The following is a 17,321-nucleotide window of genomic DNA, read 5'->3' on the forward strand; positions in this document are numbered from 1 at the left end:
GCTCAGGCCCGGCCCGGCTCGCTCGGCTCCCGCCGGGACTGCAGTCGGGCCGCCGCCGCCGCCGCCGCCGCCGTCGCCGCCGCCGCCACCGCCGCCGCCGCCGCCACCGCCGCCGCCCGCGCCCCGGAGCCGCCGCCGCCTCCGACCCCGCCTGCCGCGCACAGCGCCAGCGAGCCCGCGAGGGGCCGGGCGGGCGGGCGGGCGGGCGGCGGCGCCCCCTGGAGGCCGCGCGGGCTGGACCGAGCCTGACCCCCGCGGCACCAAGACCCCGCCTCAGCCCCCAACCAGGTCCTCCGCTCTCTGACCCCGACCCCCAGCCATGACTCTGACCTCAGACTTGGAACACGACAGGGACCCTGGCCAGAAGAAGACGCTAGACCCAGACCTTGACCACAGCTCAGATCACAACTCGGATCCCAGGCTCCAAGACAGACCATGGCTGTGACCCCAGACTGCCATTGCAGAACGTGATCCCAGGGACTTGGATCTCCGACTGTAGCTATAATCCCTGACCCCTGACCTTGGACAGAGTCGGAAACCTGACGCCAGACCCGGATAACATTCCTGACCCCAGACTCCAAACAGGACCCCAGACCTAGACCTTGGACCACCACCTCAGACTCTGACCATGACCTCAGATCACCACCCTGGGCCCAACCCCCTTCAAACCCAGATCCTGACACTGACCCCCGACCTGCAACAGGACCCCAGATCCAGATTTTGGACCATGACCTCACTGATCCCAACCACAGACCACCACCTTGATCCCATCTTGGTTACTGACCCCAACCTTGATTCCACCCCCAGACTCAGACCACTATCATGACTCCAAACCCTGGACTTAGGGGCAGGGCCCAGACCTGGGCTTGGACCATCAATCCCAGACCAGGGTTCTAGACCCAACACCAAAAACTCTGGACACGGACCCAGGACCAGGACATCCAACCGGGACCCAGACTGGACCTAGAACCCTTAACAGGCCGCCATGGACCTGGGACCTGACAACTGCAGTCAGACTCCAGACTTACCCCAGGCCCAATCCCCATTCCTCCTGCCCCAGACCCAATCCAGGCCCCCAGGGCTCCCACTCAGGACCAAGGATCCTGCACCAACACCACTCCCCGCCCCAGACAAGAATCATCATGATTCCACAAAGTGGGATCAAACCTCTCTCAGCCTGGGAGGGCACCCGGGTCACTGTACTGCCTGGCAAGGGCAACTTACTCTGCTGACAGCCCACGGTGGGGGGGTTCCATGTGTCTCAAAGCGGCACCCCTTACTCAACACGCCCTCGAGAGCCTCTCTCTGCTTTCCAAGGTGACAAGATCCCCTCCCAGTCCTGGGCACATGGAGCCAAAGCCTCATGCCAGTTGGTGGGCCAGTAATCAGAACACTTTTGCAAAGCATAGGATCCCCACGCCCCGCCCCCGCTCTTTGCACTTCTCAGCCTACCTTCTGAGATCAGCCTCGGCAGAGCCTGGAACCAGAGCACATCAAGACAATGAGGTCCCCTCGTCAGTGGGCGACACCACCATCCACTCAGATACTCAAGCCAGAACTCCAGGCATCATCCTTGGCTCTCCATCTCCCCCTTCCCTAATCTGTCACCACACCCTCTTATGTGGCCTCCAGATAAGAATCTTCTTAAACCTGTCTGCTTCTGAGGATCCCCACAGCTGCTGCCCTGATGCAGGCCCTGACCAGAGATGCCTCTCCCCAGTCTAGATCTGATAGGGTTACTGCCTGCTTAGCACTGAGAAGCAGTGCTCCCGGACCTCTGGGGCTGCTGAGAGTGGGAAATCAGAGGAGGGCCCACTCTGCCCAAAGTAGATCAGGTGAGCAAGTTCCTTAACCTGCAAGTCAAGGTCTTGGATGAGTGGGTCCTGCTCCCCTCTCAGGCCTGTGTTGCCACCATCCCCTATGCCTGGGGTCCCCCCACCAGCCTACCCATCAGTTTTTACCTCTGTGCCTTTGTTCTTCTGCCCTGTGTCTGGAAGCACTCTGTGTGCCCTCTTCCCTGGCTAATTCTTGCTCATCCATTAAGCCCCACCTCCTCCAGGTAGCCTTCCCCAATCCCCTGTCTCCAATTCTGTCCATCTCCAGTTCTGCACTAACTGCCTACTTCCTTGATTTGAGAGCATCGTCAGTTGCAAGATGCATCATTTCAAGTTTTTGACAGAGGGATGGGATGTGTGTGTGTGTGAAGCTTTATTAAATGTTTGCATCCATTGGAAAATGCATCCTGATGTTAGAAATGCTAACGTATAAAAAAAAGTGTTCAGGGCTTCCTTGGTGGTGCAGTGGTTGAGAGTCCGCCTTCCGATGCAGGGGACACGGGTTCGTGCCCTGGTCCGGGAAGATCCCACATGCCGCGGAGTGGCTGGGCCCGTGAGCCATGACCGATGAGCCTGCGGGTCCGGAGCCTGTGCTCCGCAACGGGAGAGGCCACAACAGTGAGAGGCCCGCGTACTGCAAAAAAAAACAAAAAAAAGGGGTTCATACCTCCTCCCACTGCCCACCGTGGGACCTGGCACAGAAAAGTAGAGTCAATGTTTGATGAATGAATGAGTGACTGAGTGAATGAGCTCCACAGCCCAAGGTGGCACATGGAGTTTGGGGTAGAAGACGGCCAGAGGCACAGGAGGATGCACCAGAAGGCCTCTAACTTCCTCTCCTCCCGCCTCTCCCCAACTCTTCTGGACTCTAACTACAGCCACCTGGGGTTTCTGGAACCACTCCTATTTAAAAATCCTGTCTAAAGAACTCATCAGACCAGAGTCCCCGTGAATTCTGAAAAGCCAGCCATCCTGCTCCCGGAGGTGGCCCTACCTCCCCGACACCACCTGAAAGCCCAGAAGGCCCTTCCCAGCCACTGCCCAACCCACAACCCAGGCAGGCCTGAAGCTGGGGTTGAAGGAGGGGGGCGGGATGGAGGGACGGAGGGACGGAGGGAGGGAGGGAGAGAGAGAGAGTCTCCAGGGCACCCCTCACTGATTCCTGGGACCCTGGAAAGCAGCTCTTGGAAGCCCTGGGCTGGGGCTTTTTTTGGGTAGTGCTGCCCTCTGGTGGTTGAGGGAAGGTCGATTGTCAACCTGCCTTTTCAGGCTGGCTTCAGTCGTTTTCAACCAACTTTGGTGCCTAGACCGTGTCAGCCTCTGGCTGGAATGCTAGGAGTGAATGAGGAGTGGAACCCCGTCTCTGCCTAGCTGGCAGGACTGCAGATACATCATTACCTGGCATCTTGCCCAGATGACTAGTAGGTGTTGCAAATTTAACGCGTCCCACACTGAGTTCTGGCTCCGCACCCGGCCCGGTCCCACCTGCTCCTCTCCCGCCTCCCCATCTCAGTAGTGGCTCCTTCCTCCTCCGAAAAAACCTCCATTCCTCTCTTCCCTCACTTGCCTCTGCCGGCCCCCCCCCGCCCCCACATACACATGCTCTCATCCAGCCTGTCCTGTCGACTACCTGGTGTATCACCCCAAATCCTTCCACTGTGCCCTGCTAAACCCGATCTGAGTCCCATCACCTGGGGCTGCCTGGCACTGATGCCTGCACCAGCCTCCTCCCTGCCTCTCCTCTAGCCAGAGTTTTTTTGTTATTTATTTATTTATTATTAAATAAATAAATTTACTTATTTATTTATTTTTGGCTGCACTGGGTCTTCGTTGCTGCGCGCACGCCTTCTCTAGTTGTGGTGAGTGGGGGCTCCTCTTCGTTGTGGTGCGCCGGCTTCTCATTGCGGTGGCTTCTCTTGTTGCAGAGCACAGGCTCTAGAAGTGCGGGCTCAGGAGTTGTGGCTTGCAGGCTCTAGAGCACAGGCTCAGTAGTTGCGCTGTGGCATGTGGGATTTTCCCGGACCAGGGCTCAAACCCATGTCTCCTGCATTGGCAGGCGGATTCTTAACCACTGCGCCACCAGGGAAGTCCCTATTTATTTATTTATTTTGGCTGCGATGGGCCTTAGCTGTGGCGGGTCTTAGCTGCGGCACGCGGGGACCTTTAGTTGCAACATGCGGGAACTAGTTCCCTGACCAGGGATCAAACCCAGGCCCCCTGAAGTGGGAGTGTGGAGTCTTAACCACTGGACCACCAGGGAGTCCCTAGCCAGAATTTTTACAGGCCTAAATCTAACCCCGTCTCCAATGACCACCCCTGCACTTAGGGGAAAACCCACCCCTCTCTGTGGCCTGTGAGACCTGCAGTCTGGCCCCTGCCCATCTGTCTAACTCAGCCCACTCGCCCAACCCTGTGCCCTTTATTCTCCAGTCTCTCTGGTCTTCCTTCTGTCACTACAACAAGCCAAGTTCATTTCCACCTCTGGGTGTTGACTTTATAATTCCCCTTGCCTGGAATGACCTTCCTTTCCCTCCTTTCCGGCAAGAAAGACTCCTGCTCACCCTGCATCCCGAGGGCTGCAAACTTCCTGTTCATTTTTAGTGAAAAAAAAAAAAAGTTCTTGTTCAGGGGGCTCTCCCCGGGTGCCCCCATTTGTTGTGGTCACTGGTGCACTCTTCAACCCTTACCATGGCACTGGGCACAAAGTTAGGGCCACAAGGAGAAAGAGGATTCAGTGGTGGCCCAGTCTGGTGAGGAAGAAGACCCCTAAATGAATGCCTCTAATTAACCTGGCAAGAGCTATAATGTGAGGAGATGGGGAGCTCAGGAGAAGAGAGTCAGGGGAAGAGTTGGGGAAGGTCTTGAACTTGACATTGTATGCACGTGAGCATGAGTGAGTTTGGGGGTGAGGACTGGCATGTGCCAAGGCCCAGGGGTGCAAGTTTCCTCCTGCTGGGGCTTCACCTCTTGGTCTGCATCCTGGGGTTTGAAGATCCAGGAGGATGAGCTTGAGGGCTTCCCAATCTGTACACCTCACCAGGGGTGTGCAGATTAACCAGGAGAAACTCCTGCCTATAGTGGACAGCCACCTCTTTGATGTCCCGGGGCCCAGACAGTGCCAGGCTCTAGCTAGGCTGCTGGGACTTCACCTCATTTACTCATCCACTTATCCAACAATATTTGTTGAGCTCCTACTACATGCCAGGCACTGGTGCTTGGCCTTGGGGATCCAACATAGAGAGAGACAGTGAATCTATGGGCAAACCATACATAATAATAAACACTGACACTTACTGGGTTCTCCTCACGTGCAGGGCACTGTTCCTAGAACCCAGATGATCTCACTTAATGCTCAAAACATCCTTATGAGGCAAGTGACATGTTATTGTAAGAGCCAGCAGCCTCCTCAGGTGAAGTCGGGGAAACCTCTGCGGATTGGCACTTTTGCCAGAGCTAGGCTAGGAGAGAAGCAGCTTTGCTAGGGGCAGGGAAAAGAGCTTTCCAAGCATGTGGAACAGCAAGTGCACAGGCCCTGAGGGAGGAAAGAGCCTGGTTATCCAGCAGGTTCCTACATCTCCAGGAGACAGGCTCTTTGCTCCCTCCCGCACAGTCCAAGGACCTTTGATGGCCCACAACTCTGGGCCAGGCTTCCAGACCGCTGGCTCCGCCTGACCCACTTCCCTGGAGCAGCGGCTCTCCTCGGAACCCTCCGTAAGGTCACGAGACCCACGGCTGCCCCTGGCCCCAGTCTCCTTTTCCGCCTTGGAGCTTCCGCGCGGCGTGGCCCCGCCCCTGAGTCCGGCCCCGCCCCTGAATCAGGCCCCGCCCCAGCCCCGCCCCAGCACCCGGCCCCCTTCCGGGGCCGTTCCCAGCGCGCATGCGCCTCGACGTCCGAGGCTCAGCCTGGCGCTAGGTCGTTCTGCCTTCCCACCGTAGGTGTCTGTGCCTTGACCCTCTCAGCCCGCCAGTGAGTGACCCAGTCGGGGTCTCTAGCCCCCACCGGCCCCACTGTGGCGACTGGTACTTGCCGTGTCAGGGGGAGGGAGGATGTGTTCGGAAAAGACCTGGGGTCAAATGCTAGTGCCACTTCCTGCTGCCTCTCTGGGTGCCTTAGGCAAGTTACTGAACCTATCTGAGCACTGCCTTTCTCATCTGTACCCGGGGCGCCTCCCTCCTGGCCTCACTGGATTGTTTTGAGGATAAACGGAGATGTGTGTGCAGTGTTGAGCCGAGGGAGATGGCTTGTCGAGTGGCCACTGTCCCGAGTACCTTGGGCCTCACTTGTGCCTCTCTCTCAGCGTCCTCCATGGTCTCTTTTCTCCCATTTCTCTTCTCCCCTCCTCCTTTCTCTACCTCTTTCTCTGCCTTTCCTTTTCTGGGTCTTTCAGGGTGTTTCTCTCTGGGTCTGTGTCTCTTTCTGCTTCTCTCCCTCTGTCTTGCCATCCTAGCACTGTCATGGCACAGTCTGGGGGCATAGCAGCTGGACTTCCTGCCCCCCTTGTAGCTCTCTGGAGTGGGGCGGGTGGGGAGGCAGAAGTGCCAGGCTGAGGGCAAAAACAGGTCCTCCCTGACGTTGGGTGTCTGCTCTCACTGTTTCCTGCCCGTACATGGGTGTCAGCGCTGAGGTTTCCTTTCCGGCCTGGCACCTGGAAAGGTGGTGGTAGGGCGAGTCTCCCCAGCCCGCAAGTGCCAGGCCTGCTCTGCTGCTGGCCACCCAAATGGCACTTAGCACAGAGGTGGCCTGCGAGGGTGGGGGGAGCTGGTGTTGGCCCTCTTCCCAGGTCTAGCTACATCATTTGTGGGGTCCACTGCAAATAAAATGCACGTCCTCTTGCTCAAAAATTTCAAGATGATGACAACAGTGCATTAAACTAAGTGTGGGGCCCATCTGAGGGCAGGGCCCCGTGTGACTGCGTGGGTCACCCACCCATGAAATTGGTCCTGCTTCCCTCTCCTATAAATCCACTTTTCATTATGCTCAGTAAATTTCCTTATCCCTCGACTCCCAGGGCAGATGAAGGGGGTAAGCAGAGCTAGCTAAGTCTAGCCCCACCCTTAAGAAGTTCAAAGTGCCATGGGAGGGCTTCCCTGGTAGCGCAGTGGTTAAGAATCCGCCTGCCAATGCAGGGGACACGGGTTCAAGCCCTGGTCCAGGAAGACCCCACATGCCACGGAGCAACTAAGCCCGTGCGCCACAACTACTGAGCCTGTGCTCTATAGAGCCTGTGAGCCACAACTACTGAACCCACGTGCCACAGTTACTGAAGCCTGTGCGCCTATAGCCCGTGCTCCGCAACAAGAGAAGCCATCGCAATGAGAAGCACGTGCACCTCAACAAAGAGTAGCCCCTACTCACCGCAGCTGGAGAGGGCCCGTGCGCAGCAACGAAGACCCAACACAGACAAAAATAAATAAATTATTAAAAAAAAAAAAAAAAGTGCCATGGGAGGGGATGTGGACAAACACCCAGCCTGGTTGCTCAGCAGGCACGAGGGAGCTGGGGTAAAGGCTCAAGCTCCAGAGTCCCAGGCCCAGAATTCACGTATGTCCCAGCCCTGCCACTGACCCTTCACTTTACCTCTCTGAGCCTTGGCTTTATAGAATGAAGGCACCTGCCTACCACCCCCTCCCCTGGCTGGGGTATGGGCATGAAATGCCATTGCTTGTACACAGAGGCTAGGGAGCAGGGCAGATAGGACCAACTCTGCAGTCAGTCTCCAGGTTTTACTAGCAAAGACACTTTAGGCAAATGTCTATAACTCAGTTTCTCATCTGTAAAATGAAGATAATAATAGACTTGCTATGTATTTACAGTAGCCAAGACATGGAAGCAACCTAAATGTCCATCGACAGATGAATGGGTAAAGAAGATGTGGTACATACATACGCAATGGAATACTACTCAGCTATAAGAAAGAAGGAAATAATGCCACTTGCAGCAACATGGATGGACCTAGAGATTATCATACTAAGTGAATTAAGTCAGAAAGAGAAAGACAAATACTATATGATATCACTTATATGTGGAATCTAAAATATAACACAAGGGACTTCCCTGGTGGTCCAGTGGTTGACTCGGTGCTTTCATTGCCATGGCCCTGGGCTCAATCCCTGGTCAGTGAACTAAGACCCCACAAGCCACACAGCACAGCCTTAATTAATTAATTAATCAAATATGACATGAACTTATTTATGAAACAGAAACAGACTCACATAGAAAACAAACTAATGGTTACCAAAGGGGAAAGGAGGTGGGGGAGGGATAAATTAAGAGCTTGGTTAGCAGATAGAAACTACTATATATAAAACAAACACGTCCTACTGTATAGTATGGGGAACTATATTCAATATCTTGTAATAAACCATAATGGAAAACAATATGAAAAAGAATATGTATATATACATGTATAACTGAATCACTTTGCTGTACACCAGAAACTAACACAACATTGTAAATCAACCATCCTTAAAAAAAAAAAGTAGAGTTGCTGCGAGGATTCGGAGTTACTTCATGTAGGTGCTTAGAACAGTGGTCAACACATAGTAAGGCTCAGAAGATGCCAGCTGTTTTTACTATGTTGTTGCCTGTGAAAGGTACAGTATGTCCAGGTTAATCCCTTCTGGTTGGTGGGGAAACAGGAAGGGCTTCTGGAGGAAGAGGTGTTTGAAGGAAGGATAGATTTTCATAGTTGTGAGGGTGACACACCCTGAACACAGCAAGCCTGGTGACTACAGAGGTGTCCAGTTTGAGGCCTCTTATAAGCACCTACCACCAACCTGGTGCTTCTCATTTTACGGATGCCAGTGGCAGGATGAGTTTACACATGACTCTGGAGTGTTACACATGAAGACTGAAGATTTTTGTGTGTGCTTTAGGAAGATTCATAGCTGAATACAGGTTAGATTGGAAACAGGCCAAAAAAAAAAAAAAAAGCTGGCAGCATTAACACAAGAAAGGAGGGGAAAGATGTATGAGGTAGTGAATTTGGAGAACATGACAACAAACTGGCTGTACTGGGGAGGCACAGGCCTCTGGGTATCCAAGCTACTGGGAACACTCAACCCTGTTGCTTGGGCATCTATTATGTGCCAAGCTCTGCGCCAGCTGCTGGGGATGACATGGTGAGCAACACAGTCTGATCCCTGTCCTGGTGGAGCTTCCCAGCTAGCTGGGGAGACTGATTTTAAAGGAGTCCTAAAAACCAGTAGGGTGCTACGGCAGCATATGATCCAGTCTTGAGCAGGGTGGGAGATGGCTTCCCAGAGGAAGTAACATGTAAACTACGGAAGGTGTACCAACAAAGGGAACAGCAAAGGCCCAGAGATGGTGGCACTGAAGTTAGCTGTGAGGGTGGAGGGGAGTAGGAGGGGCAGGTGGTGAGTGAGGAAGCTTGGACTTCATCCTGAGACAGACACACTAATGGGTTTTAAATAGAGAAGTAGTCAAATCTAAGAGAAATGTTCTGGCTGCCAACATGGAGGACAGGGGGCTGGCCTAGAGGCTGGGAAGCCTCAGGGCTCCTGCTGGGGTCAAGGTTCTGGACAATGCTGGCTTCACCTAGGGTGGTAGGCGTGAGGTCATCGAGAGGTGGACGATGGGCTCTTGTGATATTTAGGTGGCAAAATTGACACTCTGCCTTCCCCTGCAACATGGAACATGGCCACATCCACATCCAACCTCAGGAAGTGGACTGGGAACCAGCTCACCGTCCAGGACCCTGTGCTTTTCCAGAATGTGCAGCAGAATTGGAGATGGTCCTTAACAGCTTGGTGAGTAGGATGGGCAGGGATCCCCAGATGCCCTGAGGGTAGTGATGAGAGCCTCCTCAAGACCTCCCGGATGGGATTTCAGCTCTCCTGAGATGGTGCAGTCAGGGCTGAGGGCAGCACGTCAGACATTCGTCTAAAGGCTGGAAGCCTGTACTCAATAAGCAGCCGGACAGTGGGACAAATGCCGAATGGAGCCTGCCTGACACACACCTTGTGCAGTGACCTCGAACAGCATTGTCCTTGAGGCCTGTTCTACAGCTGTAGTGGTTGGAGGTTGGCCTCGGCTAATGGCTGTCGAGGATGGCAAGATTAGAAATCCCCAGGCCTGCTCTCAGGAGAGCATCACAGGGGTCCTTTCCAGCTCTCCTTGAGGACTCTGCAGGGCCACTCCAAGCACTGCTTTGTGAGGAAGGGGTGGGGGTCCAGTAACCTCATACTTAAATTTTCACATCTATTAAAAAGTTCCCCTTCATGAAGTAAAATGTTTTGGTGTTTCCATAAGCAAGTGCTGCTTTTTGACATTCAAAAAAGGAAGGCAAGACAAGTAGTAGAGGCACATAGCAGTTCTGCTGCTAACTCAGGGATGAAGCAGGAACTGCGGGCCTGGGGTGGGGGGCGGGCGGGGGGAGTGGGAGGCGAGAGCCTGCAGGACCTTCTGACTCTTCCTCTTTCACATGGACGCACACACACACACCAAGGCAGAAAAGGTTTTGTTGTTGTTGTTGTTGTTGTTTTTAAAACCTTTTTATTAAAAAAAAAAAACCAAATCAAAATATTTCCCATTGGAGGCTATTTCTTTTTTTGTCTTTTAAAAATTTTATTACACAAATATCTCCCATTCCCACATGTCAGAGGAAAGATGTCCTTGCTCTTTCTAAAACCAATAGTGGAGAACGTTTAGAAAACAAAAGTCCAACTAGCTTCCCTCCTTCCCTGGCCCAAAATAACCCCAATGTGTCAACTGAGATAGCATGACTTGTCCCCTTAATGCTTACATTTAATTTAATTTTTTAGCACAACATTGGAGATTGACTCTAAATCAGCAACAAAAAATATATATTTACAATATTTCTCCGAAAACAAAAACACAACCAAACCCTTTAAACATAGTGACTTTAGGAGTTTTATTTATGGAGCAGTTATTTTTTAATCACCAAGTGATTTTATATTATATATATATATAAATTTTCTTCCTTTCCTTGTGGTCTTTCGCCCCGGTGCTCGGAAAGATGGAGGCAGGGTGTCTGGTCCCGCGGTCTGAGGAAGGCAAGCTCTCCTGGCAAGGCCGTGTCTAAGAGCAGATTGCAGGAAATTTGGCGGAACTCCCAGGTTCCTCTGTCCCCAAAGACAGACTTTCTTTCCTCCACATGGACCAACCCTCACCTCTAAAAACCATTTTCCCCCTCACAGTCCCAGAGAAAAGGAAAACCCAGCAAGGGCACAGGTCCGTTTGCTGCCACTCCTGAGCTCCCTTTTCTGCTGACCAATTTACGTGCGCGGTAAAAATGCTTGTTTTTCCAAACCAAAAACAAAAATAGAAACCAAAACCCAAAACAAACCATCAGCTTGGAAATTTCTGTAGATGAAACGTCCCAAAGTCAGAGGCACTCTCCCGGCACAATCCCTGCTCTGAAGGGGTCTCTCCACCTCCCCTTTTATAAAAAGACAAGAAAACAAAACAAAGTAATCTTTTCAGTATTTTCCACAGGAGCAACCAAAAAAAGGCAGGAAGCTTCCAATTATAGGTCATTAACAATAATATTAATAAGGTTTTTGCTCAATACCCAGGGTTCTTTACAGAGAAGTTCCCCTAACTGAGGCACTCTGGAATAAGTCACTGGCATTTCCTCAAAGTTTCAGCCCCAGTTGGCTGGGGCCTGGAGACCAATGGAAGGGGCAGAGGGTCACGGGAGCAGACTGCTGCTTCTAAGGTGCAGCCAAGAGAATCAGCAGATTGGAAGAAACAGACACAATGCCACCCCCTCCCAAGACCCAGTTTTCTCTTAGGAGGCCAGTCAATGCCAGGGTCAAAGCTGGGCTAGGTGGCAAAGAGGGAGCCCCTCTGCCTCTATTGCTTTGGAAGTGGCAAGGGTGCATGTGGCGTCTCTCCTTGGGGTGGCTCACACTTCAGACCCCTGGTGCCTGGGCTCCTTCCCCTCCCCCAAAGGGCTTCAGGAGGAGGAGAGCCTGAGACTGGGCTGCAGGAAAGGGGCCAGGAAGGGATGGGCTGGAGGACGAGAAGGTGGGGCAAGGTTGTGCTATCTCGCTATCCTTACAGATGGGGAGCAGAGTGCAAATCCGCGTCTATCATTTATAAGCTCTTGCCACAGGCTGCTGCTACTGAGCATCTCCTCACACACTTAAATATTGACCCAAAAGAAATTCCGACCTTTCTTTCCATTTTTTTTTTTTTTTTTTTAAAGTGCAAAAAGCTCTCTGCTGCCCTAGAGAGAGGATCTTTGGACAGGCCGTTCAATGCAAAGTAAGAGGGGGCAGCTGATGGGGCTCGACACAGGGCGGTGGAGTGGGAGATACCACGCTCCCCTCCTTCCCTCCACACACACGCTTACTACACTCAGCCACACACACAGAGGCACATGCACACCCCCTTCCATGGCTGCAGGCAGAGGGCAGGTGACTGGCTTCTAAGCAGGACCTCCCACCCCTCCAAAGGTGCCAGATCAGTGAGCCACTGGGGCTAGACACAGGCCTGGGCTCTGGTGGCTACGGGACACCTGAGGCCCGGAGCCTGCTGGGAGGCAGGTGGGGACTTGGCCTAGTTCTCTGATCCCCCCCAGCTGGGGGAGATAGGCTGCTCCCTCTGAGGACACGCATCCTGGGAAAGCCCTATTCAGGTGGGAATAAGGTAAGTGTGGAAAAGGGCAGGGCAGGCTGAAGAAGGAGGGAATGGGGAGATGGTGCCTGTCCCAGAATCTGCCTGGAAAGCAATAAAATGGGGGTGTCCCTGGGGTAGACAGTTCCAGCTCCTCTGAAGAGCCTCAACCCCAATAAGTGCAACAAGGACTTCACAGAAACTAGCAGGCAAGTCTGGGCTGGGGGAACCTCATTATGTGAACTACCACGAGCATCGGACGGGATCAAGCTAAAGGAGAGGAGAGGAGGGAGAGCACAGACACAACAAGAGGTTTCAGACACCTCAACAGCACCAGTGTGATCTGCATGGGGCTGGCATTCCTGGGGCTGCTGGCCCCTCCTGCATAAGCCGGGAGAGTGTGATGGAGGAGAGACACGCACTGGACACCATAAGGAGAACCTGGCCACGGAGATAGGGCCACTTTCTTCCCCGGGAGTTTGCTCAGAACCAGGCACTGCTGGGGACCATGGATGGGGAGGAGGACCCCAGGGCCCAGTGCAGATGACGGTTGCACAGACACCCCAAACTGAGAGCCCAGCCTCCTGGCAGGCGAGTGAGCGAGTGGGTGAGCAAGCGAGCAGGCACTGTGACAGCACACAGCCTGTGCTTTCCCCTCAGATCAATTTGCTACCCCCTTCTCCTTAGGAGGGAGAGAAGCAGGCAGGTAAGCCTGGTGTCCACCACCCTCTCTGCCCCGGCTGTAAGGGAAGGGCTCAAGGGACAGGAGAGCAGAGAGGGAGTGTGACGCTGGCCTCAGAGCCCGTGCAGGGTCGGGGAGAGAGGCTCTCCTGGCTGGGGAGTCAGGGGAAGATCCGTTTCCTGTTCAGTCTGGGCTGGGTGTGTCTTAGCTGATCTTCTGTATCAGCTTCTCGTCAGACAGGCAGTAGAGACTGTTGATGGACAAGTCTGAGATGAAGTGCTCGCAGGCTTTTCGGGTGATCTGCTTGCATCCTCGAAGGTCGATCAAGGTGACGTTGGCGATGCGCCGTAGGTAGATCAGGGTCTGGTCTGTCAATTTATTGCAACCTGTGGGGAAAGTGACCACAAGGACAATGCTATGTACACACAGCCACAGGAGCCTCAATTTCCCAGCTTGCCTTCAAAATGCTAAACAAAAGCCCCCTTTTTCCCATAACTACCTGGCTCAGAGACCAGAAGCGCCATCAGCACAGCGGCCTCTGAAGGCCCCCTGCCACCGCACTCCCTGCACTGCAAGGCTCACCAAACTGCAGCTGGGTGGTGGCTGTGCTCTTAGGCACCTGACAACTGCTCGAGGCCTTAGTTCCCATCAGTTACAAAAGGGACAGAGTTCCATGTCCTTGTCCAGATGTCAGGAAACAAATTAACATGGTTTAGTCAACAGACCATGTTCTTTCTGTTCCACCGGTCAAGCTCCAAGGAGGGCTGGGCTTCTGGGAGGCAGGGGGCAGTTTGTCACAAAACATCACAGCGCCATACCTGCCATGTTGAGCTCTGTGAGGGAGTAACGAGTGGAAGACCCAACAGCGGTGAGTAGATTGGAGGACTGATCTGTCAGGTGGCTGCAGTGACTGAGGTCGAGTCGAGACAGGAGGGGCATGTGGCGGATGATGAGGCGAAGCGTGGCATCTGTGATGTCAAGGCCCGCCAGCCGGAAGTCAGTCATGTTCCGGAGCTTGCTGCGATTGTCCTGACCTGCACAGGCAAGAGAAGGGCCTAGATCAAAATTCCCAACTCTAGTCCAGCTCCAAAGCTGCAGGCAGCTTCAGCTACTTGCTGGCCAGGCCCCCCTGCAGGGGTTAATAAGCAGAACTGCCCACACGCTTCCCTTCAGGGAGTGAGCAGTGCGTGGGGGCCGTTTCTAGGAAACCAGACACGTTTTCTTTCTTCCCAGCTGCTGGACTGTGCCTCACTTACACAGCAAAGGGGTATGTGTGGAATGCTCCTCTCCTTGCCACACTCCCGCACTTTTCTAGACAATCATGGAAACAGCTTTCAATGTTCCACCTCAACCATGAAGCCTTCCTGAGCTTCCTCGGGCTTATTCTCTAAGCCCCAAGCTCCACTAACCCACAAAATGGACTTACTCCTTTCTTTGTTGGTAGTTATCTATAAACAGGTAACCTGTACTTGTACGCAGTCCATCACTCTGTTTTCAATTTGCATTTTTCTACTCTTCAACAGCATCAGAACCTTAGCTTCTGGGAATGAAGTTCAGCTGAAAGACAAAGCTACCCCAAGAGGAGCACAGAGAAATCAGGCCCAGAGCACACCTGGTTTATCAGCCGGTGGAGTCAGCAAGTCCCGAATTTGAGGGTCCTTGATTCCTACTGCCCACCGAAGATCAAGGGTCCTGAGAAGGGGGCAGCTGGAGGTGCTGAGGGCAGAGACTGCAGACCAGGAGCAGCCTGCCAGGAGGAGGTCTTTCAGTCCTGCAATGGAAGGAAACAGACACGCAATAATACACTCTACCAGCCCATCCAAAGCCTCAACTACCAGCTGATCAGATCAAGGTAAACAGATGCCCAGTCTAATGGAGAGAGGGACCATGTCCTAATCTTACTCTAGTAATCCAGCTCAAAGACTCCTATGCTTTCCTAAATTACATCTAACTCTGGTGGTAAAATGGACTGCTTAGTTCCTACCAGAGTCATGTAAGTGTGAGTGACTTCCTCTTTATCCAAGACCTCAAAATGCTTAAGGGAACAAGGCCTTACAAGGGGCTGATCAAGGCAACATCTTACTCAAATTTCCTCTTCAGTGGCTATGCTGAGCAGACCTGCAGGGCTGGCAGCAGCACCTGATCCTGTTCTCTTCATTGTCTACTGCAGTGATTGGCCTGCCAGTCCAGAGTGGCACCGTGGGGACTGGCAGTTAAGATGGCCCAGGCTAAGTGTCTTGCTAAGCAGAGAGGCAACAATGGCACAGACTGCTGCCCTAAATTGCCCTAAAGCAATTCTAAGAAGCGCTGCCAACAACGCAGCTTTCCCTGCCTGCCCTTGGAAGGACAGCGCAGGGCTGCTCACCTGGCAGCCTATTGACGAGCCACGTCAGTTGTTTTTTGGAGATGTTGGTCCAACTGAGGTCGAGGCTAACTGGCTGCCTCTTGATGATGCCACTGAGAGCCTGGGGTACAATAGCCTTACACCTACTCAAGTCAATTTTTGTCCAAAGTCTCTTGTCGCAGCACCTGTGACAGAAGGAAAGAGAACTAGCTGTCAATACCTGATGTCCCTTGTCAGAGGAACTTCATCACAGGCTGCTGGAGGCTTCTGGGAAAAGCAGAGCACCTGGAGGATTCACCTTCTCTAGATTCTTCTACATGCATACAAGGATCATGCCCTGTCATTTTTTTGCCTCAGAGAATAGGGATTACTTGACCAGTTCACCCTGATTTACTCTGGATGGGCTGAGAACACAGCACAATTGTTAGGGACACACAGTGAAACAATATACTATAACCCCTCATTTGCATTAAAATGGTACGGCTCCCATCAAAGTATATATAAGGGAACATCAAAAAGTTTTTTGACTTCTTAACTGCTGGAAGCTACTAGGCTTCCCTCTACTCTCTCCCTCATCACAGTGTCTCCCAGCTGCCTGAGACGCAGGGCGCTACGTGGCACATCCACAGTTCATTTTGCCTTGAGCTCCACAAAGAGCCATTACTGTATCAGGTCGAAAGAGGCTCTTTATTAAAATCAGGCCTGGAGAGTCCTCTACCACTCTTGGGTTTCAGTGCTATCTTTACATTTTCTAGTCAGTCCAGACCAGAACTGAAAAGGAGAGGCTTGCCCTTCCACTGCAATCTACAAGTCCATAGGCCACAAATAGCACTGCAACATGCAGGCTTCTGTTTAATATTTTATAGTTCCTGCTCCCCAGCCTGGCTCAGAGTCTGGCTGGCAGGGGAAGAGGAGACGGCACATAATGCGAGTCTTATGTGGCTTGGCCTGGAAACTGAGGGATAGAGCCAGGCAGGCCCACTAGCCCTACAAAGAGAAATATTAGGAGAATTTGGGTAGATCACATATTAATTCAGATTTGGGAAATAAACTCAAGTTTGCAAAGAATGGAGTCTTTATTTAAAGACTGAAAAAACTTCACCAATGGCACATGAAACTTCTATGGCAGAAACAGGCTGCTTACAATAGAGCAGGGGATCTCAAACTTTAATGTGTATCAGAATCCCCTGGTGGAGAATTTATTAAAAACAGATTGCCTGGCCCCGCCCCCGAGGTTCTGATTCAGTAGGTCTGAGATGGGCCCTGAAAACCTGAACTTCTAACAAGGTCCCAGGTGATGTCACTGGTCCAGGCATCACACTTTGAAAACTACTGTAATGGGATTTGACCCAGATATAAAGGATATGTCCTAGGGTCCAGGAGCTTAAAGGAAAACAATGCCCAGTGGAAATCTTTATCACCTCTAGGTATCCCCCCCCTCCCTTGTCTTAACGTTTAACTTGAGAAGAAATGGCAGGTCTCACTAAGAAGGACAACTAAGTCTCAGGAAGCTTCAACACTGAACTGCTTGCTGGAGAAAGGAATTCCGATCCAGGTTTAGAGGATGAGAATTAAACTATGGCAAATTGTGAGCCTGTGAGCACCTTCAAAGTGTTTTAAAAGCATGTATACCTCTCTCATTAGATGGAGACATAACTGAGGCAGGGGCTTAACAGCAGTCATCTGTGTCACCAGCACCAGGAGAGTGACTGGCATATCACAGGCTCTCAACAAATGTATAACAAGTTCAGTTGACTGGGGGGTAGGGGGATTATGACTCTGAAGTTTTAGCACAAACTACAAATCCATCCCCCAGGCCCAAATGTACAAATCCATCCTTAAGTCCAGTAAAGAGAG

General features: G+C 52.4%; 1 protein-coding gene and 1 long non-coding RNA gene across 2 annotated transcripts in view; both read right to left on the bottom strand.

The window, feature by feature from the left end:
* Nucleotides 1–10,356: 10,356 nt before the first annotated feature.
* LOC138842770 (uncharacterized) lies at nt 10,357–12,750 on the bottom strand. The gene is made up of 2 exons (XR_011377607.1): nt 11,165–12,750; nt 10,357–10,896 (listed from the first exon to the last, which is right to left on the bottom strand). It is a non-coding gene; the product is annotated as an uncharacterized lncRNA (long non-coding RNA).
* Nucleotides 12,751–12,885: 135 nt separating this feature from the next.
* Nucleotides 12,886–17,321, bottom strand: part of KDM2A (lysine demethylase 2A) — a 102,944-nt gene continuing 98,508 nt past the window's right edge. The window contains exons 18-21 of the mRNA XM_030833400.3: nt 15,486–15,649; nt 14,733–14,891; nt 13,939–14,154; nt 12,886–13,506 (exon numbers count right to left, since the gene is read on the bottom strand). Of these exons, the coding sequence (XP_030689260.1) occupies nt 13,325–13,506; nt 13,939–14,154; nt 14,733–14,891; nt 15,486–15,649 (721 nt within the window). The 3' untranslated portion in view covers nt 12,886–13,324. The remainder of the gene's footprint in view (nt 13,507–13,938; nt 14,155–14,732; nt 14,892–15,485; nt 15,650–17,321) is intronic.

The sequence above is a fragment of the Globicephala melas genome, chromosome 8 (assembly GCF_963455315.2).
Source record: "Globicephala melas chromosome 8, mGloMel1.2, whole genome shotgun sequence".
NCBI classification, from domain to species: Eukaryota; Metazoa; Chordata; class Mammalia; order Artiodactyla; family Delphinidae; genus Globicephala; species Globicephala melas.